Below are 27,820 nucleotides of genomic sequence, written 5' to 3' on the forward strand. Positions count from 1 at the left end.
ATTCAATTGCTTTTTAATGTTAGGTGTAACAAACAAGACTACCAAACTGCATTATAAATATTTGAATATATAAAGTTTTTATATTTAAAATTATATAGTTTTATATTATTTAATAATAATTAACAATTAAACGGTGGCTGTCATAAAAGCTATTTTCATGACAGATTAATAAAAAAATGAAAAAGGCTAAGTTAAATACAAGCAATCTGTAATGTAGTGTATATATTTATAGGAGCACAATGCTTCTAGAGTAATTTTTTCTAGTTGACTAAAGAAAATGTAATTTTACGTAACATATTGTTTACAAGCTGATTTTTTTGTCATAAATCCGCGCTTGAAACACTGCAGTTATGCAATACATGAGAAATGATTAATGTCAGTAAGTTGAACTGTTTCATTAAACACCTTCTGATGTTCATTCATGTTTATTTTGTGTTATAACTAATAAAGAGGAAGAGATGATCGTTCACATGCTGACTGAACTGAAGCAGCTTCAGCGATCAGTCATGCTACAGTAAAGAGTGACAAAATGTTATTAATTGTCTGAATATGACAGAATTTTGAAAGCTGATAATTTGTTTTATCTCAAAAGTAAAAAAGGACCAATCTTATTGCAATTACTGGATGGCAGACGGTCTACAAATAATGTTTTGAAACAGATTAAATTATAAATCTGGGGATTTAAGAATCACTACAGAGATCATTAAGTGTCAACCCAGCCCTAGTAAACAATAGAAACATGATTTTTGTGTGAACTAGGGATGCATCGATCCGATACTCAGGATCGGTATCAGCTCCGATTCTGGTATTTTCTGTGGATCGGGTATCGGTCAGACGAGACAGATCCAGATCCGATATTGTGCGTGTACTATTCTGAGCCCCACGAAAGGCACAAAAACATTATTTAAAGCACCAAAACATTTTCATGGACATATTTCAAGGGTTCAGAAGGTGTTCCATGTGAGGTCAGATTAATATTGAAGTCATTAAATTCAAGTTCACATAAACTCTTCTTTCCGCTGTGGCTGTCTGTCATCCTCAATTCAGCAATCAAACTGTGTGTCTTCGGTTACTACAGTCAAAACCATGAAACTCTCGTCAAGAGCACACAATAACTGTTCAAAGAAAAGGCTCAAAAAAACTAACGCACAGATTTAACACACTTCGCATCAATATCTCTTCCCTTTGTACTAGTGATGTCCGGCTCACAGACGAATTGTTCGATTTAACTGGTTCTTCTTAGTGAACCGGTTTGTGTCTCCAGTAAGCATTAATCCACAAATGACTTAGGTTATTCACTTTTTAGACTTAAGACTTATTCACTTTTATTTAAAAAAAAAAAAAACTACATTTTATAAAATGATTGTGCACCCTTGATTTTTCTAGAATTTTGCTGCTGAACTATCCACTAGCCTATTTTTTTGTTTATCATAGATTATGATAATATATTTTTTCATCTGTTATTTTTCATGCAAATTAATGTGTCTATATGTAGTAGATTGTGTTTAACACGCAAAAGAGTGACGATCAGGTCAATACAGAGAAGTGTAGAAATTTTAAATTGAATTTCTTTTTTAACTATGATGGTATCGGATTGGATCGGTTTTGGCAAATACTCCAAATTTTATCAAAAAAGTTTTATCGTTGCGTCCCTAGTGTAAACAATTCCTTCTGTTTAGTGCCACAGTAGTCACTACAACAGCAGGCCTGATTTATGGAGGATTTTTCCGTCACTCTGCATTCCTGTAATGAAAAATCTGTTATAACCACAGGCACACAATTACGCTTCTCTGAACTGTAAAGTGGCTTTAACCTCAAACAAACCTCAAAATCAGCAGCCTTTGTAGCGAGCGCTTATAAATTCGCAACTTAATCATAACTAAATATTAAATCTGACAGTGGCTTCCGTCTTCCCGTTGGACCGCACTAAATAATCAAACGAAACTTCCAGGCCCACAAAGTCATTTCAAGTTTTGTGAGACATGTGGACACCAAATCCGAAGCCCGAAGCCTGCGACCGTCTGTTAAACTCTCACTGTGTCGAGCAATAAAGGCCCATGTGCCAGCGAGCGCCTGGCACAGCGGCTCCATATGTGTGCCCTGTTGCCCCTGTCGTGTGGTTTCAAACCAGATCGCTGTGTCTGCGTGTTGTAAAAGGTCTGTTTATTTGTGTTTCTCTCACGTTTAATGGCTGCCTCCAAGGCCTTCTTTCATCCCAAGAGCTCGGTTCTCCTCCCCCCGCCACACTGCGCTTCAAGAGACGACGGTTGGAGCGCTGTGGTGGCGTAGGAGTAATAAAAAAATAATAAGGCTCAAACGTTGATCGATGGCTTTAATTTAAACATCATACACGTGTTATTTTTGGTCCATCAGAATTTATTACGCTTGCACTTTCTGTTTTATGACAGTCAATGCGGCGCGTATGCGAGCTGACATGAAAGTTAAAGCAATCAGCTGCTGCCTATGGATTGAAGGAGGAAGGAACTATTACACCGAGTCATTAGATGTCACGTTGTCAAGCACTAGTGATATATGCCATACTGTTCGCATGCCTGAGTTATGAGATTCAGAGTATTAAGATGACTACTGCAGGCTAGAAAATACAAAGGGAATTTGTTTTGTGATGTAATGGCAATTAGAATGCTTATATGGCAGGATAGTATTTGAATTCGCTAACATACAGACTTAATTTAAAATAGAATTCATTATATCATATTAATTTCCCTTTTTTTTTTTCGAAAGAAGCTTGTTTCTTTAATGAGATAAAAATCTATATAAATATTGTTACTTTTCAGACTTTTATGCTTTCAATTCAGAATTTTATTTTCTCACAATTCACAATACAACAAACTCAGCATTGTGAGGTATAAACTCAGAATTGTTAAATATATATATACAAAATGTGACGTGTTAACACAATGTTTTGTAATGCAACATTAATTAGATCATGACCCACAAATTCAAGGCAGTTCAAATTTTGATCAAATGTATGAATTTAATGTGGACAGTGTGGTATGGAAAGTTTGCTTCAGAAGTGGGCATGGAAAAACAATTAGCTAAACCCCCGACAATGGGGGTTGAAATCAACCCTGGCAACCCGAAAAACACTGCCAAGTGGTTACAGGGCAGCTTCTAAGGTGCTCAAGGTGCTTGCTAGGGTGTTTCATGGCTAAATTATAAAAAATTAAATAAAAAATTAGTCTCAGTCTGTCATGTCATGCATTTTAGCAATTGCCTATTTGATCATGAAAATACCAAAGTGTTAATGCTTTCTAAGAAGTACTGAGACCAAATCACCCAAAACACTCAGGATGCGGTTTGAGATGCATTCAAGACGTGACTTGGCTATGTGTGAATGTCTTTAGTTGTTCAGGCCACATATAGTTCATAGACTTTACATCTCCCCAATGGCATTACATCAGCATTCTGAAGTTTGGGAGTTTTGCAGTCGACAGATGAACGAGAAATCATACATGAGATAATACGGATGAAACGACAAGTGAAATTCAAAGACCAAATGTCAGATTAAAATAATGTTTTCTGCAAAGTTTGACTGACCAAGATCATGATCAGTAAATACTATGTGTAAATAGTGTTGACTGAAGATGGTTTAAGCATCAACTTCAACAATAAATCGATGGGATTTTATTATGATATTTTCATCCACCATGCGGATACTGTACATCAGACCGCTTAGAACGTTAATAGTGCTGCTTCCCTTGAGATATCATTTATATTTCACAATTGCAATTCACAATAACAGTTTTTTCAATTGTAAACCCAAGTAAAAAAAAAAATGAACATGAACAAATAAACAATCAATCAATCAATCAATCAATCAATCAATCAATCAATCAATCAAATAAAACACACATTCAAATGTTTAGGGTCTGTACAATGTATTATGTCTTAATGGAAAAATACAGTAAAAACTGTATACAGTAAAAAGTTAAATAATTTAATAATATTACAATTTAAAATAAATTTATTGTTTAGTGATATATGTTAAAATGTAATTTATCTCTGTGATCAAATCTGTATTTTCAGCATCATTCCTCCAGTCTTCATTGTCACATGATCCTTCAGAAATCATTCTAAGATGCTGATTTGCTGCTTAAAAAAAAGTTTGATTATTATAAATGTTGAACACAGTTGTGTTGCCGAATAATTGTATGGACAATTAATAAGTGGAAAGTCTATTCTTCTTAGCTTAAAAGTATTAATTAATGCACAGAATACTAGGGTTAAAAACATCTGGGGTCAAAGCTGCCAGATGTGGTTTTAAGTAAACTGAATCTGAGCTTGTTTGTTGCATATTTGCAAGTTCTAGAAACCAAAGTTTTTTCGAGTACAGTTACAAAAACATGCAAACACATGATTCTGCACAAAAGGAATTATGTAAAAACACCCTACACACAGATCAGACAATACCACTAAAAGTATTTCTCACAGACTCAACAATTCCCCATGGACTTCCGTGCACTGGTCATTCGCTAATATATGAACTTGCCGCGGTCAGTTTACGTCATCGGGGAGCTCCGCGCCAAGACAGGAAAACAATTGCATTATTTCCCAAAGAGTGTCTATGTGCTTTTTTCTTCATGAGTGCTTCAGCAGCGGGTTCACTGGAAAATACCCGACCCTGAAAAACCCCGACCCCAGTTACTGCGCAACACCGCTTCCATCCCTGCAGCAGAGTGAGATCCCAAAACATTCCCTGCGCCGTTAATGCCTTTTCATTGTTTCGTCAATGATTTGTTTGCTTTTTAGGTCATACAATTATTACAGAGAAGTCTAATCACAGGTCACGTGTGAATTATAGTGCCACGCTAAACTGCATTCAACCAGAGCCTATTTAACTAAAGTCCTGAGACCATCAATTATAGGAATGAAAACCTAATACAGTCCAGATGTGTCTTTTCTGGGTTTCAGAGAAGCTGTATTGAACACAGATTCTTTCATCCTTTCTAAGTATCAAACTGATCAGACTAATACGAGGTTGTGGCTAACTATGGTAAGTTAAAGTAAATAACATGCAAAGCTTCCCTTAAACAGGGTTGCATTAAAACCCAAATCAAACCATGATATGGTGTAAAGTGGTTATGCATTATTTTTTGTTTATGCTGTTATTTTGGTCCATATTACACAAATCAATACCCTGGGTCTAAAGATCACAGATAGCGTCTAGATTTGTTATACAAACACCACATTAAGGGATAAAAGGAGTTTTCGAGAGACCTCCCATCCACTTTTCCCTCTGTAAAAATGCTGCACTCTAATGAATTGAATGAATCACGTTTACAATCGTTTACAACCCTGATTGCACTGTAATCCAAGTTGGAATTTGATCCAAACCCTTGTCTAAACCAGCCTCATTATATTTCTTTCAGATAGCCCACTTAAGCTCCTGTTACATCTAATTACAACCGTATGAATTCAAAGCATCATGAATGCATCTGTTCAAAGTGCAAGATTTTGACCTGCCATGTGTTTTTGAGGTTTGGGGACCGATGTATGAGTCCGGTTCGGAATTGGTATCGGCATCACGCATTCCTCTTTTTGGTTGCTTATGAATCCTGGTGGGCATATTTCTCCATTTTTGTTGATCAAACGATAACGCGATGATGAGAACAGCCTGTTTTTTGTGGCTTGAATGAAACAAGCTAAAACTTTTTCTTCCATCTGTCCAAGTTCATTCATTGCTTTCATTTTTCTTTTCCACACGTGTCAAATCGGCTTTGACTATCTTTTGATATTAAGGCAGCTTATATGAAAGGATAAATCTACATGGTCCTGGGAGATGGATATGATAAAAACTACATGAAGGCAGCTTGTCAGCCTAGTATGTGGTCGTAATGAACAGAGATTCAGTAGAAAGTATAGCCCTTTTTGTGCTGCAACATTTGGATTTCATTTGGGTGCCAAACAAAACCAAAGCACAACCATTGTGTCTCTCTATTTTGATATGTATGATCCTTAGAGTCTTGTGGAGGTTAAATTAGAAGCAGACACCTCGTTTGTCCGTCTGTGTGCGGCGCTTGGCTTTGATTGCATCTCTAGGCAGTCTAATGACGATGGCTTATCTCCGGGCTGAACGTCTGACAAACACTGCGATGCTTAGGTCACGAGGAAGTGTTCACCACACTCCTCTGGATGAAAGTGAATGGGAAATGTTCCAGGCCTGCGAGCTCATACGTCTCCACGTTTGATTTTAGCTCATTTCCTCTGCTTTGACGGCACATGCGCTGGATGTTAGCCTCATCAAGGAGCTTGTGCGGTGGTAAGAAGATATACAGATAAAAAGGTGAACTAGGGTGATGTGTTTACAGCAGGATTTGATGAGGATTTCTGGGGGGTCTGACACTCAAAATGTCTGACAATGGGTCAATGACATGAGCTAATTTATTGTGTCATCTATTAATTTTTATTTATTATTATTAATATCAGTAATATTTTATAATATGGTAAGATATTATTACGTTCTTTTGGTATTTGAACAGCTGGTATTTAATTAGTTTGATCTACTTTTGATTCCTCTTTGTCTGTGAATGGTGGTATATAAATTTTACTTAATATATTATTCATTTCTATTCTATTCTTTTTATTTGTGGGATACAATGTCAACAATGTCCGAACAGTTCTAAAATGCTACAAATAAAAGTCTCAGTAAAAGCACTGTTGTTGTCATCAATTAAAACTATTACATCACTTTCTGAAATTGAAATAAAGCTTAAATAAAATAAAAACAATAAAATAAATAAAAAATAGAAATGTTGCCTTGTTAGCTAACTAAACAAATTGAAATACTAAAACTATTCAAACTGATATAAAGCTTAAATATTTTTTTACTTATATAGAAATAATACTACTAATATACAGAAAAGAATTTTGTTTTCATGTAATTTAAAAAAATATGAAAAATTATATAAATAGCAATGATAATTGTACAAAATACAAAATTTCAATATCTGTTTGATTAAAATGTATATGTATTTAAGATATAAAGAAAACACTTTTATAAAGCCAATAAATCAAACCTTTTGTTGACAAGAGCATCCGTTTTAATTAATTAATTTTTAATGTATGGAACCAACAAAAAAATATATATATATTTTGAGAAACTTTTTGCACGTTTAAAACCTCTTTATTATCTTTGTCACTGACCCATGAAAGCAATAAAGGGAGCTATTTTAATTTGCTATAAAACATAAAATTGTTTATCTGATGGATACATTTATATATCTAACTTCTCCATGACTTATGAGCAAAACATTAACAAATAGAGAACACATGTTTGTTTGGTGTCATTAGTCATGTCAGCAAGACTAACGGCAAAAAAAAAAAATCCAAGCATAGACAAAAAAAAAAAAAGAAAAAAAAGCTTTTCCGATGAAGCCTCTGAATGTATGCCAACCCTGTGAGGAAGATTTACATATTTGTCCAGTGGAAAATGCAAATGGAAGGTTTTTTTTTTTTTTTTTTTTTTTTATATATATAATTTAAAGCAAGCACGATACATGTTCCTAAAGAACATAAATTTATTACAATTCTCCAAGGTCTTTCGGCTATAAAGCTTGAGATTGTATTAAAATGGCCCTGGCTGAGTTTTCTGGAAAGACAGCCACTGTTTCCCAAGACGGCAACTGATACTTCCTATTACATCTCCAAAGGCCTACAGGCAACAAACAGCTCTAGTCGGAGTAAAGCCCCAGAGAAGCGCCTGAGGTTAGGCCATACTGTTGAAACATCCAGTTTACCACACACAAATCATGGCCCTTCCGTTTTAAACCCAACGATATTACAAACAGCCCAGAGACGGCTGTGTTGACCTTAGCTGGGCTCAGATGGGAGTGAGGAACGTTCGGGAACTCCTGCGTCAGCCCTGATCAAGTGCTTCACAGCTTCTCACCTCTCACTACCAAAGGAGGAACCGGGGATGATTCTGACTGAGCCAGCAACTGAATGTGTGTCTTGGCACGAGGCTCGGACTTTACAGACGTCTGGAAGACAGCTGTCTGCAGAGGCATCGGCGTAACAGCAGAATGCTGAGGGAAATGGGTTAAGGTGTGTTGAATAAGGAAGCTCTGCTTTTGATTAATGCCTATCTAAACATCATTTGATATCGTTGCATACTTCAAGACAGTTCGCAGCCGATACGAATGAGGGAAAGGAAACCACTCGAGTTTTGGGGGATCGGTTGGGCACATGTGTGATTTGACGAAGCACTTGTCAGCAAGGCATGAGTGAGCAGATACATCCAACTTTATAGGTATTAAAAGAATTCAAGGCCTCTCATCATCGGCCAATTCCATAAAGGCTTCTAAACTCAGGAGGGGATCAATCATTTATTGATGAGATATTTGATGAAAGAACCAAGATATGCAAACATAGATGTTTCAGGTAGTCTTGAGCCAATCTGGCTCTGACATAAAATGGAATCTGACTATAAAAAAGCTGCTAAATCAGCACTGAGAAAAGCATTGAGATATAAATCATACTTATGACCAATGACTGTCAAGGTTTGGGGTATAGAATGACCATAAAGACAACACAGTAACAAAAGCCGACAAGGCAAGCACATTTTGAAAGTAGAAAAGGTACAAAACAAATGTTGCTCAGGGGAAAGGACTTCCTCAAGACAGCGTGCCCAAAAAAACAAAAATGGCTGAATGTGTCCAAGAGGCCATAGCAGAGGCAGGATCTACATAATGTTTACACAGGTGGGTTTCTTTTCAGCCATGTGGTTGGCAAAGAAAAAGACAGACCGGGATAGGAAAGTGTGATAAAAGTCAAACTGAGATAGACTGGGCGATACTGTGGAAGGGAAGAAAGTGGTGATGTAACAAAAACAATTATGAGGAAAAGTTATTGATTCATTGACAAGAAGTTCACTGGCTGGCCCATGAAAGTGGATTCAGAAGGCCAAGCGGTAATAAAGAAATATGTGGCTTTACCAATTTCTATGCTTTAAACATTAAACTCTACAAGAAAGTAAAAACTATAAACTAGGGTCAGCAACCTTGGGAGAGCAACAAACATGACAACACAGAAAGTTTAGAGCTGTAAAAAAACAGTTTATAAACTGTAAAAATGGGAAAACAAAGAGCAAGGTGTTCATTTTTTAGATGACACAAACAAACTGATGCTCCAGAATGCATTGAACAGGATGATGTTCAAATGATGAAACATTTGAACAGGATGAAGACTGTACATTTTTGCAAGGTGCATTTTTGTTTAAATGGCAATTTTCATTTAGTACTGCCCTTTCATTAGCAACAAAAGAAACTTATGTTTCCCAAAAGACAACAAAAGTACAATATAAGTTACAGTCACTGCTAGAAAGGCATAAAATATGCAAAAGATGCTGGAAAACCAGAGAATTAGCAAGACCTGCAGGAATTCTCTGAAGAACAGTGGGCAGCCTAACTGTTCAAGATTCATGAACAACCTAAAAATAAAATTAAAATTAAAAAGAAGTGGTTAATGTAAAAAAAAAAAAAAAAAAAAAAAACTTAATTAAGAATTAACAAGCATACTTTTTAAAAGGGTCGTTTTTCAACTATTCACCATTTTATTCTCATTCTGTCATTTTCTCTTGTATACTACATGTAAACATCTTTTACGGTATTTTATGTAAAATATCATATTCTAAACATTATTAAATAAAATTAATAATAAAAAGTACTAAATTATATGTACAGTACACAAATGTAAAGTATTTGTATGAATGTACACAAAGTTCTGTCATGCAACTCTAGATAGGTTCTAACTCGATCTGATATAATTACATCATTCACATGGCGCAGCTGACTGGTTTCTTTTCATATCAGCAGCCACTGAGCTTGCTCCTCGACATACTTAGCTAATGCTTCAAAAACCCTCTACCTCCCCAGCTCCACCTGCTACAGATCTATAGATCTGCTACAGGGGGATTCATGTATGCTATGCTGTATATGGGGGTTATTTGATATATGTTATATGTGCACCAGACACATGGTTCTTATGTTCACAGCAGCTTGACTGTGGATGTATTGGTAAAAGTAAGTCTCTGTACTTGCCACACATTTTAATTATAGTGTGTTGAAGATTAAATTAGACATGCCCAAAGACAAAACCATTTTTTTTTTACAGCTTGGTAATATTATTAAGTATGTATTTATTGCAAAAGGTTTTATGATAAATTTAATAAATAATTAAATAATTTATGATAAAATTATATAATTATCATAGGCTTACACTTGACAAATAGGTCTGTTTCTGTTCCTACTACCATGTGTTTGGTTTGTGTGGAGAAAGTGAGTAGTAAGTGATCTGTACAGCCCTGATTTACTTCAAAGTTCCTTTGAAATCTCCAATTACATGCTGAGATTGTCTTCTCTGCATCCGTGACAGATTTTGCCAAGTAGGAAGTATCTTTTGTTGGTCCTGCGTAACTGTCAAACACAGTTCTAACCTATCCCCAACCCTAATCCTATCCATTGACTGACACTAAAAGCCAACTGATCTGATTGGTTAACAGTGATGTGGTTCAATAGACCAACAAGGATGCTGGTCTAGAAACCTAATTTGCCCTACTTGGCAAAATCACAGTAAGCGTTTCACATAAACGTGACATGAAGCCCATGAAAATCTCAGGACTAAAGGCCGATGGTGGCTCAGCCCCTTATTTATACACGGGCCACACTGAAATGTCTAAAATATAAAGGATATGGCCCAAAACGTGTTTAGTTTTTCTTAATATAAACCTTGACTCCAAACCCAAGTATTTAATATGCATTTTGGTATGTGTTGACTTCTAACTTTACATTTTTGTTGTAGTTTAAACAACAAGGCTACCAATACAGCAAAATATTAGTATTAGAAAAAGGTCATTGTACAGAGAAGAGTTTAAAAAGGCAGGAGACCAGTTCTGTTCTTATTTAATGGAGAGAAGCCGTTGTGCCTCATTTAGAAGGAAATAATATTTATGCAGACATTACAAGACAGTACAAAGTAAAATATGGCGTACTTCATAACTTGACCCAAGAGTAAAGACAGGGCTTTGACGCACAACAGAGAGCATAATAAACAGAGCAAGTAGAAAAGCACGGTTTATGATATTTTAAGGGAGAATTAAGCCTTCAGGGATGTCATTTTCTGATAGTTTTGCAACTGACGCTAAAGATGGTCATATCTACAGTACAGACCAAAAGTTTGGACACACCTTCTCATTCAAAGAGTTTTCTTTATTTTCATGACTATGAAAATTGTAGATTCACACTGAAGGCATCAAAACTATGAATAACACATGTGGAATTATATATGGAATTATATAAATAACAAAAAAAGTGTGAATCAATTGGCATTCTCTTGATGAGCTTCAAGAGGTAGTCACCTGAAATGTCTTCCAACAGTCTTGAAGGAGTTCCCCGAGATGCTTAGCACTTGTTGGCCCTTTTGCCTTCTGTCTGCAGTCCAGCTCACCCCTAAACCATCTGGATTGGGTTCAGGTCTGGTGACTGTGGAGGCCAGGTCATCTGGCGCAGCACCCCATCACTCTCCTTCTTGGTCAAATAGCCCTTGATGCCTTCAGTGTGACTCTACAATTTTCATAGTCATGAAAATAAAGAAAACTCTTTGAATGAGAAGGTGTGTCCAAACTTTTGGTCTGTACTGTATATCATCATGTTTCCCAAACCTGTACTGAGGACATTTGTTATGTGGCAGAACCATATAGTTGAGCTTTATTGAACCAGTAAGCAACTATCTAAAACATCCTAGCAAGATGTTAGCAACCACTCAGAAAACATCAACATAATAATAAGCAGATGACTTAGACTTAGACCGAGCCGAGACTTAATTAAGTTAATGTATAAGTTCATTACTGCCACCTGTCTCTCAAATGGACCATTGACAATCTCAATTAGGAGTGTCAATGGTCCACTTGAGAGAGTAATGCACTTATAAGTCTGCGACCCGCCATAAAGCAAGAAGAAGAAGACGTCTCAAGCATCTGCAGCTGAGAATGCACACAACAGGACGCGCTCAGGAGAGTTCCAATAGTTTGGACATTGTGTGAATCAGAGGTAAAAAATAAAATAAAATAAAAAATAAAATAAAAAACCTATAACTACTGTTCGGTTTGTTGCAAAGACCAATCGTTTTGTGTCTTTACACATCAATGTATCATCACAAGCCACAGGGTTTAATTTGGTTTTGATTGTGTATGTTTTAGCTGTGATTCCCATCCACTTACATTATATGACTGACAGACTGCAACGGTTTGAGATAAAAATCTCTTTTTGTGTTCTACTGAAGAAACAAAGTCAGCAGATTAACATCCAATCTTCATTTTTGGGTGAACTATCCCTTTAAGCTCCAAGTGTCATAGCTCTGCCTTCAGGCAATCCATGTTCCGTCACTATTTGGATACATGTGTGAAAGGCTTTTTGTCTGAAAGAACAAATCATCAACAATGATTAAAATCTCACTAACACAAGGAATTAGCCTGGAGATTGAAAAACTGCTTTCGGGCAAACAGAACTTGTTTTCAGGCCAGATGGTAAGTCGACACTGTTTATGTTTACATGGTGTACAGTAATTTGACTGTTGACCTGATTTTTTAAACAATACATCATTGTGAATTTCTTTCTTTTGTTTTTTTTTTTTTATTGCAAAGGTTGCTTATGCAGTAAAACTATCCAGATTACCGTTTGTTGTACTGTGTGCATTATATCATGTTGTATCATGACTATGGAGTTCCCCATCCCATTTATCTACGATATTTCTGTTATGCACACTGGAATAGCCTGGTTTCCAAATAAGATTACGATGTCTTCAAAATATGACTGAATTGTCAGATCCAGTGGCATGCTGCACTCATAGGTACACAATTTCAATCTGGTCTGTGACACGATCTGATCCCATTCTCCCTTGTTTTTCTTTTATTTTCTGTTTGCTCTCTATTATAGTAAAGTTAAAAGTCAATAAACAAAAAGATTTCATTACGCTAAACATAACCTTATTTGGGTTAACCTGTTAACTGTCACCCCGTCCCGTATACGTTTACTTCACTATATTACAATTAAATTCTAATCTAATCATGACAAACTATATATCGTTGGAAAGGTCTAAGACTCCTAAATAAATATTTTACCAATTTTTAAAAAATTATATAGGAAAAGTAATAGATTAATTTATGGCAAGAGTGCACCTAAAAAAAATATCCACATCATAACAGGAGATCTGACCTTTGTCAAAAAAGCTCTTCTTTTTTTGCCTTTATCTCTATCACACTTTAGAAATCATCAGAAATTATATATCATTCGAAAATTTAAAATCTCAAAATTCATCCTATTTTAAAATCAAACTTTGCATTACCATTCAAATGGTACATCAAAATCATGTTACAACATGTTTCCAGTCATGAATTATGAAAAAGTAGGTTTGGATCATGCACTGTTCAAAAATGTGAGTGACAGTTAACAGATTAAGGTAACCATAGTCTTGTATTTCACACAGTTTTAATTGATTTGAACTATGCTGACATATTATTGCTGTTCATGCAAACACAGCCTTTGTTTTCACTAATGCAAAGTATATTTGCATATTGCATGTGATAAATTTACCTTGACAGCTTAAACATGTTATCCCAGGGAATTACACAATGCTAATAAAGCAAACAAACCTCTGACAAAATGTTCCATTCCATTCAAAGGTGGACTTGAAGCTCTTCTTGAGGGAACAGATGTGTAATGAGCCATACTGTATAATTCTGTAAATAATTGCTACACAACATGTTTATGAATCTATAAAAGGGAAGCATGAAGTATCATCTGACTAGTAGGCCACAGTACGGACAGTCCTCTCAGACAACTCTCAGATCTTTTTCCCCTCACAATTACTCTTATATTAGCATGCAAACCTATCTGTAGAAATAGGACAATGTTGCATTTCAAAATGCTCTGTGTGACAAGCCACAGCATGCTGCTTCAAACAAAGAACAATTGAAAAAATAATAGTCAAACAAAATTACTTCACTCACATCATAATCGCTCGAGACATTGTGTAAGAGCCAAGACAAGAAGTCATACCACCTGCTCACTGAGGACACCTAAGGCTTGTGATATTGATACCTCTGTGAACAAATCCGTATGTAAACCTTGATGTTTGATATTTTGATTTTGAGATCAGGTTGCATTTCCCTTCCTTTGCACGGATGACAGTTTGGATTGGGTGACACCGTGGCTAAATATCACCTCATGATATGAGATATTAAGGGGTCAGATTGCACATTTTGTTGTTATATAATTATTTTCCCTAAGGTCTACTTAGAAATGTTAGTTATGTTTTTTTCTGTAGCAAACACAATCATACTGTATTTCCCCTTTCTCTGACATGTACAATGCACCTTTTAGAAACGTCATAACATTAATTGTTTCCACAGAATGGCAGATGCTACACCGGTTTGGTAGCCTTTACCTCATTTTACTCTTGTAAGTTCTGGCTTTTAGGAATAATGGAATTTACAGAATATCCTATTTTCCTCTCATTACTGCACCAAGACTTGGTCAGCCAAGTTTATAACCCCCAAATAAATGTCATATATATAAATGTGTACAATCATATTTTGATTAATGTGATTTATTTGTCTCATAACGTTCAGAACGGCTCGTATTTTCAAACTGGATTCAACAAATGCTCTTTTTGGACTGTAAGGGATGTTTTGAGGTCTGAAAGTTACAGTATGTTTACCACATACATCATATCTCAAAAGTTCAAGATGTCATGAAAAAGCCACTTGAAGCTTTATATATGCCATTTTGAACAACTGGTTTGTCAGCAACAAGTCAAACACTGATGAAAATCACATTAAATCCAGAACTCGCTGACAAACAGTTGTGCTCACATACATTCTGCGCTGGATTCTGGCAAAGGCGGCTAGGTCTGTTTGAGAATCCAAATGCACATCGAGCTGTGGAGGTGAGCTCAGGACAGAAGACTGACCCAGATACTGGGGAAAACTCTCTTTGAGGCAGATCTTTCTGAGAGACAGCCCAGGAGTTTCACAAACCGGCCACAGTTCAATGAATGTGCAGTTCACTGAAAAGAACAGATGACGGTGGACTCATGATGGTCCACTTTCACATACAGAAGGTGTAATGTAGGGCTTTCAATCAACTACGCTCGTAATTAATCAAAAAAATAAATAAAACTGTTGTTAAAAAATGTCTAACAGTCCAACAATTTGTAATGGAATTGATACTTTTATCCAGCAAGAACATTAAATTGATCAAAAGTGATATTAAAGTGATTTTAAAGACAATGTTATAAAAGTGTTTCGAATAAATACTATTCTCTTTGGAACTTTTATTATGCAAAGAATCATGAAGATTTAAAAAAAAAGAAAAATCAGGTTTTCACGAAAATGGAAAGCAGCATGAATATTTTCAACATTGATATGTATAAGAAATGTTCTTGAGCATCAAATCAGCATATATTATTTCGGAAGGATCACGTGACACTGAGGATTGCAGCAATAATGATAAAAACTATACATTTGAAAACACTTTCAAATTTAAATAATTTCCTTCAAGTTAATTTAGTTTTATTTTTTAATCAAACCAATGCAGACTTTGTAAACATTGGTCTGTGTGTCATTTACCATTATTTATCATATAATAGAAATTTGACTTATTTGTCAGAAATGTTAAGCAATCATATTATAACTTATGTTATGATTTTGTACAGTCAGTGACTATAAATACAATGCACCTCTTTTAAAATTAAAGTTTTTATTTTTTTCCTCTAGAGAACTGATAATGATCAGCAAAACAATATTCTTTTAAGTCAAAACTACATTCAAAATGAATTACAGTCAAACACAAAACATCTGTTTGCGTATCTGTTTACACACGTTTCCCCCTTTCAAGTCATTATATAGTAGATGTTCCTTTGGCAGCAGTTCCAGTCTTGAGTCTGTAGGTCTCTATCAGCATCGCACATCTGGCCACAGCAGTGCCCATTCATCTTTGCAAAACTGCTCCAACTCATTCAGGTTGCATGGAGGTTGTGAGCTAACAGTCTTTTTCAAGTCGACCCACATATTATAAATTGGACTGAGATCTGATTGGCCACTCAAGGATATTAACATCGTTTTTAAGCCATTCCTTGGGAGTCATTGTCTTGTCAGGTGTCTTGCTGACTTCCTCAGGTTTTCCTCCAGTTGTTCTGCATTCACTTCAACCTTAATTCCCATGGCATAATGCTGCCACCACTAGGACTCAGAGTGGGAATAGTTTTTCTCTGATGATGCACAGTGTTTAACCTACGCCAAACGTGGCATTTGCTTTGATGGCCAAAAAGCTCAACTGTGGTCTCATTGGATTATAAAACCCTCTTCCAGATGGCTTCAGAGTCCACCGCATGCATTCTGGAAAACTGTAGGCGAGATCTCACATGACAACACTGGCTTTCTCTCTGCTGCTTTGCCATAGAGCTGTGACGGGTGAAGTGGACAACACTGTTGCATGCTCATTTTCTCCAGTCATGTAACCGCTTCATTGGTGTCTTGGTGGCCTCCTCCGTTCTGCTTTTTGAGGACAGCCTGCACTAGGTAGATTTACAGCTGTAAGCATACTCTTTCCATTTGTTAATTATTGATTTAACTGGACTCCAAGGGATATGGTGTAAGTTCTGCCATAACACTGACTCACCAGAAGTTGGACCTTCCAGATAGATGTGTATTTATACTACAATCAGTTGAAACCTCTTGAGTACATACAAGTGAACTATTAACATGACTTCTAATAGCAACTGGCTGCATAAGGGATGATGTAGGTGTGTGGGGGGTGAATACTTATGAAATCAGTTATATTGGAATTGGATTTTATGATCACAAATATTTTGGATTATTTTGAGATCTGCTTTCACTTTGACATTAGACTTGATTTCCGTTCAAAAGCACTGAAAATGCTAAGTTAAAGGGATTCTCCACCTCAAAATGAAAACTTACCCCCATGTCGTTCCAAACCCGTAAAAGCGTTGTTCGTCCTCAGAACACAATTTCAGATATTTTTGGAAGAAAACTGGCAGGCTTGTGTTGTGACTGTCCCATTGACTGCCAAGTAAATTACACTGTCAAGGTCCAGAAAAGTATGAAAGACATCATCAGAATAGTCCATCTGCCATCAGCGGTTCAACTGTAACGTTATGAAGCAACGATAAAAAAAATTTTACGTGAAAAAACAAAAAGAAAGACTTTGTTCAACAATTTGTCTCCTCTGTGTCTCTCCGCATAACGCAAGCAGCGTATGCTCTTCTGTGTCAGCCGCACTGTTTTCGTTCAAATCAAAGTGTAAATACACACAGAAAATGCATCCGTGTTGCGATACGGAAAAGTGTAAGCTGCCTGCCTTCAACTCATATTGTCCAAAATGGCGCTGCAGAACAGACATGGGGACTTGTGACTTGGTGACTTGGACTCGAGTCAACTCAAGTCGCTATTTTTAGGACTTGAGACTTGACTCGGAAGTTAAAGACTCGGGACTTGACTTGACTTGAGACACGATGACTTGAATGACCTGAGTGTTAATCACATCATGTTTTCAGTTTGAATATAAAATATATAAATTATTTTTTAAAATAAAGTTGATTACTCAGCTGGAGCGCAGGCTGAGAATAGCGTCGTGACTGGATCAGGACACTATCATCAGTCATGCCCTCTCTACCTTACACACACCACACCCACTTAAATCAGATTTCACATCACTTCAAAATGTCAGCCTGAGAGGTACCGAGGGTCATAGCTTTTGTCTTCAATAGTTCGCGCCTAAAAACGCGTGGAAAACGCTAGTCGCGCCGCTTTCTCCTTCTTTCCAAAGCGCTCGGGCAGAAGTGCTCCTGGGGCGTCTGTCGTTGCTAAGCATCCATGACACGCTCTCTCTCAATGAAGACGCGGAAATTTCAGCAAAGGATAAATGGATTTGCAGCACTAAAAATCGCTCGCAGTAGCTCTGCTACTAAATTCATTTCAAAATGGCAATCCATATACAGCTATGAACAGCTGTTCCTTCATCTTAGCTGAGCTTTCAACGTTGATACGGGAAAGGATGAAGCTGATTGGTTAGTTATTGTCACATGACCTGCGGTGCGCTTGCGGCATTCTGAAAAGTTTAGATGTTTTTAACTCGATGCGGTGCGACGCGCGCGCGTTGCTATCATTATGAGCGCGCAAAGACGTGATGTGAATGGCCCCTAATGATCCGCTAGCAGGCCGTCAAAAAAACACATTCCAGGGGCGGCGCTAGGGCTGGGCTAAGGGGGCATAAGCCCCGAATATTTTGTTACCTTGTCTTTCTCATAGAGCAAAACAATTAATCAGAAAAACTAATGTAGCTGCCGCGATTACCCAATCATGAGAAGTGCATATGTATATATATATATATATATATATATATATATATATGTGTGTATATATATATATATATATATATATATATATATACACAGTACAGAATATAAATATGACGTATTTTAAGTTGTTTCATACTTTTTTGTTATGTACAGTACAGACCAAAAGTTTGGACACACCTTCTCATTCAAAGAGTTTTCTTTATTTTCATGAAAATGAAAATTGTAGAGTCACACTGAAGGCATCAAGGGCTATTTGACCAAGAAGGAGCGTGATGGGGTGCTGCGCCAGATGACCTGGCCTCCACAGTCACCGGACCTGAACCCAATCCAGATGGTTTAGGGGTGAGCTGGACCGCAGATAGAAGGCAAAAGGGCCAACAAGTGCTAAGCATCTCTCGGGGAACTCCTTCAAGACTGTTGGAAGACCATTTCAGGTGACCACCTCTTGAAGCTCATCAAGAGAATGCCAAGAGTGTGCAAAGCAGTAATCAAAGCAAAAAGTGGCTACTTTGAAGAACCAAGAATATGACATATTTTTGGTTGTTTCACACTTTTTTGTTATGTATATAATTCCATATATAATTCCACATGTGTTAATTCATAGTTTTAATGCCTTCAGTGTGAATCTACAATTTTCATAGTCATGAAAATAAAGAAAACTCTTTGAATGAGAAAGTGTGTCCAAACTTTTGGTCTGTACTGTACATAACAAAAAAGTATGAAACAACTGAAAATACGTCATATTTATATTCTATACTCTGAGAGAGAGAGAGAGAGAGAGAGAGAGAGAGAGAGGAGAAATGTAACAGTTAAATGTTGTATGTAAACTGTGTTTGAGAGAGAGAGAGAGAGAGAGAGAGAGAGAGAGAGAGAGAGAGAGAGAGAGAGAGAGGTGTTCAGAGAGGAGTCTGTTGGATGTTTAGCTATTATTTGTTTTATGGACTCAATGTTGGAAATGTAAAACATTTCAAACACTGTTGGCAGAAGTGAAAAATAAATAATTTTAGGAAGTTACAATTTTGTTTGATTCCATGATGTATTTTACTGAACATGAGTATTTACAATGCAAATCCAAATTATTTTAATTTACTGACAGTTACTTAACTTTATTAAGATCAGATTCTGCAGGTAAAATAACAATATTAAGGTGACTTGACTTGGACTTGACTTGACATAGCTTGTGACTTGACTTGACTTGACTTGCCCAAGAAAAAAATACTTGGGACTTACTTGAGACTTGAAGGTCAAGACTTGAGACTTACTTGAGACTTGCACATGTGTGACTTGGTCCCATCTCTGCTGCAGAGGGACACAGAGGAGACAAACTGTTGAATAAAGTATTTTTTATTTATTTTTTTCTACACGTAGATAAAGTATTCATGTCGCTTCATAACATTGCAGTTGAACCACTGATGGAGGAGGGACTATTCTGATTATGTCTTTCATACTTTTCTGGACCTTGAGCGTTATTTACTTTGCAGTTTATGGGACAGTCACAAGCCTTCCGGTTTTCATCCAAAATATCTTAAATTTTGTTCCCAAGACACAAACAAAGCTTTTAGGGGGTTTGGAACAACATGGGGATAATTGATTAATGATTTTTATTTTGGGTGGACTATAAATCAGTTTGGAACAGCATGGAAACATCACAGTAGGTTTTTGTTTGTTTTTTTAACAGTGCAGTCCATCAAAGTTAACAGTATCATAAATGTAAGACAAATGGACATTTTACCCAATCTATGATACACTGGAGAACATGCTTTTTGCTCCTTGTTCAATTTACTTCATTTAAATGAGCTATATAACTCATTTTTATAGAAGACACAATTGGGTAAAATTTCACCACAACTTAATTCCATTGCATTCAGTCCAATTAAAAACAGACATTGAATTTTTTTTTTTTTTTTAAAGAGTTGTTTCATTCAGTGGGCATACAATAGCTGTGCTAATGTCAGTGCAGTGATAAAAGAAAATGTCAAATTAAGAAAAAAATATTTTACACCTTTATAAATAAGTAAAATTAAAAAGTATTAGTTTATTTTTCTTTAATGTAGCTAAGTGAACTTGCAAAGGAAAATTTTAGTAAAATTAACTTAGAGTACATCTGCAGTTAAGACTTGCCAGATGACGAATCCATTGTCTGAGATGCTTTAAAAATGTTGTATTTGTTCTACGCCCTTCAAAGCATATTTGTGGTTTATGAAATCTGTGTTAAGAAAAGCATGGCTTTGTTTACAATATGATGCAACATCTCTTGAAATTTACCTTGAAATTGTTGTTTAGCTGTAAAAAGACTGTCATAACAAAAGCAACAAAAGGCAGCAGTGCCACACCTCTCACAGCAAAGACCCTGCTTTAGTTTACGATCAGGTGATTTCTGAGGTACAGTAGATCAAAAATTAAGCTCTTTTTAAACTCTGCCGCTGAACAAAGATGCAAAACAAGAGGCACACGACACTCAAAGGATTGCACAGGTTTTTGACTTTTATGCAAGATGCCAAAGTCTGTAATAAATGCTGGTCTGATGAGACGTAATGAGTGGAGTCATACACACAGGATAGGTTCAAAACATAACACATTTTTAAAACTTATTTAAAATAATAGGCAGCGCTCATGGCGTGAGGTGCTGAGAAAATATGCATGGTGAGATGCAAAGGTCAAAGATGACTGTCTAGTGCATGTTTTCATAGAAAGAAAAAAACACAGTTGGACCTAGGATGATGTGCTTTGTAAACAGCCCCTTACCAGACCAGGCCTCTACATAGCAGGTGGCCATCAAAGCATGAAGGCAGATAACTAAATAAAATAATTAGAGCATGAACATACTGTCCTGAGAAGTTCAAGTTTAGGTAAATAGCCCTGTGAAGTTGTCAACCAGTAACACAAAAATATGACTTATCAGTTTGGTATTCAGATCACTACATAATCTGAACTGAGTTTTATTTCCAATCCCCCTTTATTATGTGATTTTGAAAACTGTTATGATTCCCAATTTATCAGGTATCTAGTCTTAGCCTAAGGCTACCCACAGTCTATTCACTGACCATTTGATGGACACTGCACACACAAATGGCCAAATGTGGCTGAATTCACTATTTTGGCTGGCAGCTAAGCAACTTTTTTAATAATCAGTCAGGAAAAACAACAGGTATGGCCAGAACTACTAGTTGGTGGTTTGCATGAATGACTAACCGGTTGTGTATAATTGCATTGGTTTCATGTTTCCATGGGACATTAATAATTTTGCCATTTAAAGCAAATGATCTGTGAAAGAGTCGAATGGACAGACAACATTTTTGCTACAGCATTTTACACAAATGCTAATGATCAAAGATACAATTTCATTTACAATTTGTACTCATATAAACCAATGGTTGACATTTAAAGTAAACCACTTAGTATTCTTCAGAAATGCTCGGTTTTGATCCTTATCTATAAAAAAAGTGTACATATATTGTGACTTTTATTTTGGATGTCCTGCCCAATGAGAGGACACTGACTTTGACTAGACAGGGAAATTGGACTGAGTCACTTGTAACAGTCTTTGCCGTGTTCCCATGGGAGGCGGATGGAACACGTGACAAGCTTTTAAGTGCTTGGAGCTCGTGTAAGATTCATCCGTTAGACCACAAACATTTGGGACAGGGGAAGCATGGTGCAGTGTACAGACAAGGACAAGAAAAAAAAAAATAGACATACAAAAGTCAGGAGACTTATAAACACTCCCAATTCTGGCTTCCAAACTTAGCTAGAATTATCGCTTCACTTTTATTGTTAAGAGTAAAATCATATATTTAGCTTAAAAGTTTTGTGTTAGAACGTTTGTTCATAATTTTATGGTGTGACTCAACACTAGCATCTGGTTTACTTCAGTTTCACACTAAGTGCGACCTGTAATACATTTTCCCCAGTGTGGCTTTGTCACAATGCAATTACAGCTTTAGCAGCTAACATCCTTATATTTTAGTGAAGAGCGCATTTTCAGTCTGGAAAAAAAAAAAAGTTAAAAATGACCCTACAGTATAAGAAACCCACAGATCATACATTTGTCAAACCAAAATAGTCATTAAATCTCTTTGGACCGAGTTTCTTCTTTCTTTCATTTAGTTCAAAACCACAAAATGTTTCTGTAACTCCATGAATTACATTAAAACATTCGCACGCTGCCAAAACCAGAACTCCCTATAGGGTTCAAAAATATTTGAGAGTGACAGGCAGATTTTCATCCATCTTAATAAATGTTTGGTGTAAGGAAGCATTTTCTTTAATCCATGCTGTGATTAACTATGTTTTGACATGTCTTTCAATTACGAAAGGCATGAATTTTTGGATGACACAAATCTGCTATGACATTTTACCGATTTTCCAAACCAATATCTGAAATCATTTCAAATACCGCCCATGATTTTTTTATCCAAAGAAACTAATAATATTATCATGCCACAAGCTTATGCGTTAGGAATCTCAAACTCTGTTTAATTTGTTAAATTGCAGGTCAAAATGCATCACAGCAAGCTCATTGAGTTTGACTGAAGATAATTGACAAACAATGGCCACATAGTGAGCAGTGTTCAAGAGCTGGCCAGAGACTGACGGACAGACTGTTTTGGAGTGAACTTTTCCTTTTCCATTTTGTTTAAAGGCGTCAAATCAACTTCATTCAGCAGAAAATGATATTGGTAACCAGCATCTTGAAAAATTAGCTCTTTAAAAAATATATAGCTGTAAAGATATTTACCTAACAAAAATCACACTGTCTGTACAGAGTATGAATAAAAGCCACTTAAATAAATAAATGGTTCATATCTGCCAAGAGCTGGTATCCAGAGCAAAGAGGACCTCTATAGACAGAAAAACAGATTACACCTGCACCACATTACAATAGTAAAATATCATCCTTTTACAACTTAATACTGAAAGAAAATAAGTATAAACAGAAGACCACCATGAACCACACCAAAGAAATGAGTAACAACTGTAAACAACATAGACGAACTGAGACGGTTCTAAAACCTGAAATGTCACCAATCGTGTACCACCCTACACAGACAGCCAGACATAAATTAAATTAAGACCAACTGCCAAGGCAACTTTCTGATCATATAAATGCAGTGTAAAGTTTACAAAATACGTCAGCTGCAGACCTTTGAGAGCTGCATTCATGAGACAAAATCAGAAAGTTTCCCACAAAACAATCCCGTTGTTATGATACCTGAAAAAGATCAGTGGGGGGAAAAAAAGACAAAAAGAGGAGTTAAAAAAGGTTTCAAAGAAGATTGTTGACAAATGCAAATGTTTCCCAGGTGCCTTGTGAAGCAATTGTGAAAACAACAAGTGATGGCAGGGGAGTGTCCAGTAAAGGTCATTCTGGGACAGTTCCCATGAACAACCAAACACTCTCCTTTCTGAACACAGATGGCTTCGCATAAGAACAATTATGTGATTTATCATGTGTGATAATTGCTTATCATAGCCAACATCTTGAGCTCATGTTCTTACTAATTGGCAATACTCTGTACTTGTGCATTCAGAGTTTCAATCTGCACTTTAAAAAAGTCAGCTTCTTTAGTGGACAGTGGTATAAAAATGCATCAGATATTGTAAATACAAAGGGCAAACTAGGGTAAAATTTATGTGCGATAAACATTTTATTTTGATATGAAATACATTTGATCAGACATTTGTTCTAATCTATTTTCCATTGCACTGTGAATAAAGCTGGCCAACCAATAAGACTCATGCTTTTTGGTCATGTGCCCAAGGTTTTATGCTACTTTAAACGATGACTTTGTTGTGCTCACAAACAGTCTATGTCTTATAAACCACAGTGAATAGCAGGAATATTCTGGAATTGTCTCTTGTTCCTCTGAACACTTCACTCGTATTGTTGTCGTATGATATACATACAGGTGCTGGTCATATAATTAGAATATCACCAAAAAGTTGATTTCACTAATTCCATTCAAAAAGTGAAACTTGTATACTATATTAATTAATTACACACAGACTGATATATTTCTAATGTTTATTTCTTTTAATTCTGATGTTTATAACTGACAACTAAGGAGAAACCCAAATTCAGTATCTCAAAAAATTTTAATATTGTGAAAAGGTTCAATATTAAAGACACCTGGTGCCACACTCTAATCAGCTAATTAACTCAAAACACCTGCAAAGCCTTTAAATGGTCTCTCGGTCTAGTTTGTAGGCTACACAATCATGGGGAAGACTGCTGACTTGACAGTTGTCCAAAAGATGACCATTGACACCTTGCACGAGGAGGGCAAGACACAAAAGGTCATTGCAAAAGAGGCTGGCTGTTCACAGAGCTCTGTGTCCAAGAACATTAATAGAGAGGCGAAGGGAAGGAAAATATGTGGTAGAAGAGGTGTACAAGCAATAGCAACAAAACCCATTCAAAAATGTGGGGGAGATTCACAAAGAGTGGACTGCACCTGGAGTCAGTGCTTCAAGAACCACTACGCACAGATGTATGCAAGACATGGGTTTCAGCTGTCACATTCCTTGTGTCAAGCCACTCTTAAACAACATACAGCATCAGAAGCATCTCACTTCAAAAAGGACCGGACTGCTGCTGAGTGGTCAAAAGTTATGTTTTCTGATGAAAGTAAATTTTGCATTTCCTTTGGATATTAGGGTCCCAGAGTCTGGAGGAAGAGGGGAGAGGCACACAAACCATGTTGCTTGAGGTCAAAAGAAGCCCCAACTAAGTATTGAGTGCTGTACATGCTCATACTTTTCATTTTCATACCTTTTTTGTTGGCCAAGATTTCTTAAACTCCTTTCTTTGTATTGGTCTTAAGTTATATTCTAATTTTCTGAGATACTAAATTTGGCATTTTCCTTAGCTGTCAGTTATAATCATCAAAACTAAAAGAAATAAACATTTGAAATATATCAGTATGCGTGTAATAATAAATATAATATACGAGTTTCACTTTTTGAATGGAATTAGCTAAATAAATCAACTTTTTGATGATATTCTAATTATATGACCAGCACTTGCATAAGGAATCCAAAAATTTGAACATCAGTCCAAAAATATGTTAATACTGTTTGGATACTGTTCTGTACTGTTTTTTTTTGTGAAAAACAGGTGTCAGAACATTAAGGTGTGCAGTGATTTGTGTACCAGGGTAACTGGGATATTTCTGCTTTACTGTAAGCACCACCTACTGTGATAAAATAAAAACCTGCATTTTATTTTATTCAGCCCATCTGCAGTTTTTATGCATGGGTCTTGAACAGACAAATTGCTTGTTAAACACAGACTGAGTTTTCTTGCAAAAATGCATTATGTAAACGGATACACAATACTTTAGTTTCATATGTTTTAGGAAGGAGCAACTTAATCTAAATAAGTAATCTAAATATACATTTTTCAGTAACGCAATCGCAGAGTGGCATGCATGCAAGTGTTGCTTTATGAACTTCATATGACAAATTAATTTTTATTATAGAGATTTGTTTGTTTTTGTGTGGATGTGGCCATAGTTTGAGTCGATCATTACTCGCGTACATGACGCACATGCTCTCTGTAGTTAAATTATGTATTTATGTAAAAATGTATTACAGACTTTGAAGAATGCCAGAGGACTACTGAGCAAATAACCTATTTCAAAAGAGTGGGGAAACAGCTGTTGAAAATAACCGCAGCCCTAAACTCAATTTGTACCAGAAAAAAAACAACTGTCTCAACAGTCTCTGGACTTTTAAAATTCTGCCATTACATTAGCTTGAAGTATCAAAACCTTCTTCTGATGCTGCAACATTTGAATCACAGAAAAGTTCATAAGATTCAACCCTAGGCGTGTTTGACTTCTTTCTCACATGTGAAGATCTCATGATGTTGCATTCGAGGTGAAAATATTGGACTCACACTTTGCAGTCTTATGAACGCCCTTCATTTGTTACAGATGGTTTGAGCTCTAAAGCAGCAGATGAACACGGACATCTGAGAGGATTCTGTGCCAGCAAAGAGTCTCATGACTGACCAAATTCTCATTTGGGAGTTCATTAAGCTTGGGCCACTGCTCCAGGGTCTGTATCATATGTTTTTGACGACCATTTCTCTCCTCTGCACCTCTAGGGGTCTCATAGCCAAACAGGACAGGTAACAGGAAGGTCACTCCATAAATCAGCTTCCCTTCTCTGTCTGTCCCTTCATTAACATCTTAAGTACAGGAAGAGCTGCTCTTTCTTCCCTTCCCATCGACTCAGCCCTGCCCATACATACCTGGTTTATGAAAAGGCATTTGAAAGAGAAACCAGTGTGCACATTTAGACATGTCAGACATGACATTATGGATTTTTGGAAGTCGGTCTGAAACCAGCAACCATAGGAGGTGCCTGGTACAAAACAAAAACGTGGCCTGAGAAGTCACTGACTGACTGGGCAGCTGCTCTAGGTTACTGATGCAGCCAGGAGGATGATCATCAGTTGAATGTCTCCACCTGCAGCTCATCATATAAAGATGTGCACAGCTGTGCTGGTCCACACCATCATCCAGGACCATTAAAGGAAGACCCTCCTATTCTGGAAGGTCTGGCCGAGAGGAAGTTGAGGTGATGGCTTGAGGACAAGTACAGATTCAGAGCAAATCATCCATGACCGCTGGAGGCGTATCAAAAGGGGCATATCAGAAAGCCTTCCAGCACATGTGTAGTGACATTTATTGAACCATGTAGACATACAAAGTTTACTTTCAGAGCACGGTTTCCTCATTCCTCACCCTCAGATGATGGCAGGAAATTTGGGGTCCATTTGGACTTATAAATGTCCTCCCACAAGTCAAAGGCATAAATTATTCAGTATCACAATGCATCAGGAGATACTTTTACATCATCTCTGAAACTCTGATTCTTCATTTTGATATTCAGCCTTGTGAAACGACCCTGGCTGAACAGTCCACGATCAGACACTTAATTGTTTATATCATTTTCTTTTTATGTCAGAAATCAATGATCCAGTTGCACTAGGCATTGTAAAGAGAAATCTAGCTCAATTTACGCAATTCAACAAATATCTAAATGAATGAGGAGAGGTGTCAACACCACAATCACAGAAATTCCTATCCAGACAGATTAGATTTCTATGAACTTTAAAAACACTAGGTGATTTATACCCTTGTTTTTACTCAGATTGTCCAAGAAGATATACGAGTTTGATTCTGAGAAGATTATAATCACAAAATACAGTACATCTGCAAAGCACAAATTTATTGGACCTTCTCCAGTTCGGTCCAAATAGAGAGAGGAGAAATGGGAATGTGATGCAATATGGGCCTGGACATTGGTTTCCCAAACGAGCACCACAGCTTGATGTGCTTGTGTGAGCATGTGTGCTAAACCCTAGACCAGAGGTCCCCAACCACTGGGTCGCAACCTAGTATCATGCCATTGAAAG

General features: G+C 36.6%; 1 protein-coding gene across 2 annotated transcripts in view; it reads right to left on the reverse strand.

The window, feature by feature from the left end:
- Window positions 1-27,820, reverse strand: part of sugct (succinyl-CoA:glutarate-CoA transferase) — a 110,609-nt gene that overhangs the window by 32,218 nt on the left and 50,571 nt on the right. The window contains exon 13 of one of the 2 annotated variants that reach the window (XM_052595766.1): window positions 19,623-19,718. The exons of the other annotated variant lie outside the window; for it this stretch is intronic. Coding sequence (XP_052451726.1) covers window positions 19,638-19,718 — 81 coding nt within the window. The 3' untranslated portion in view covers window positions 19,623-19,637. Of the gene's footprint in view, window positions 1-19,622; window positions 19,719-27,820 lie in introns of those variants that run through there. 2 annotated transcript variants of the gene reach the window in all.

This window comes from Carassius gibelio, chromosome B24, assembly GCF_023724105.1.
Source record: "Carassius gibelio isolate Cgi1373 ecotype wild population from Czech Republic chromosome B24, carGib1.2-hapl.c, whole genome shotgun sequence".
Taxonomy (NCBI): domain Eukaryota; kingdom Metazoa; phylum Chordata; class Actinopteri; order Cypriniformes; family Cyprinidae; genus Carassius; species Carassius gibelio.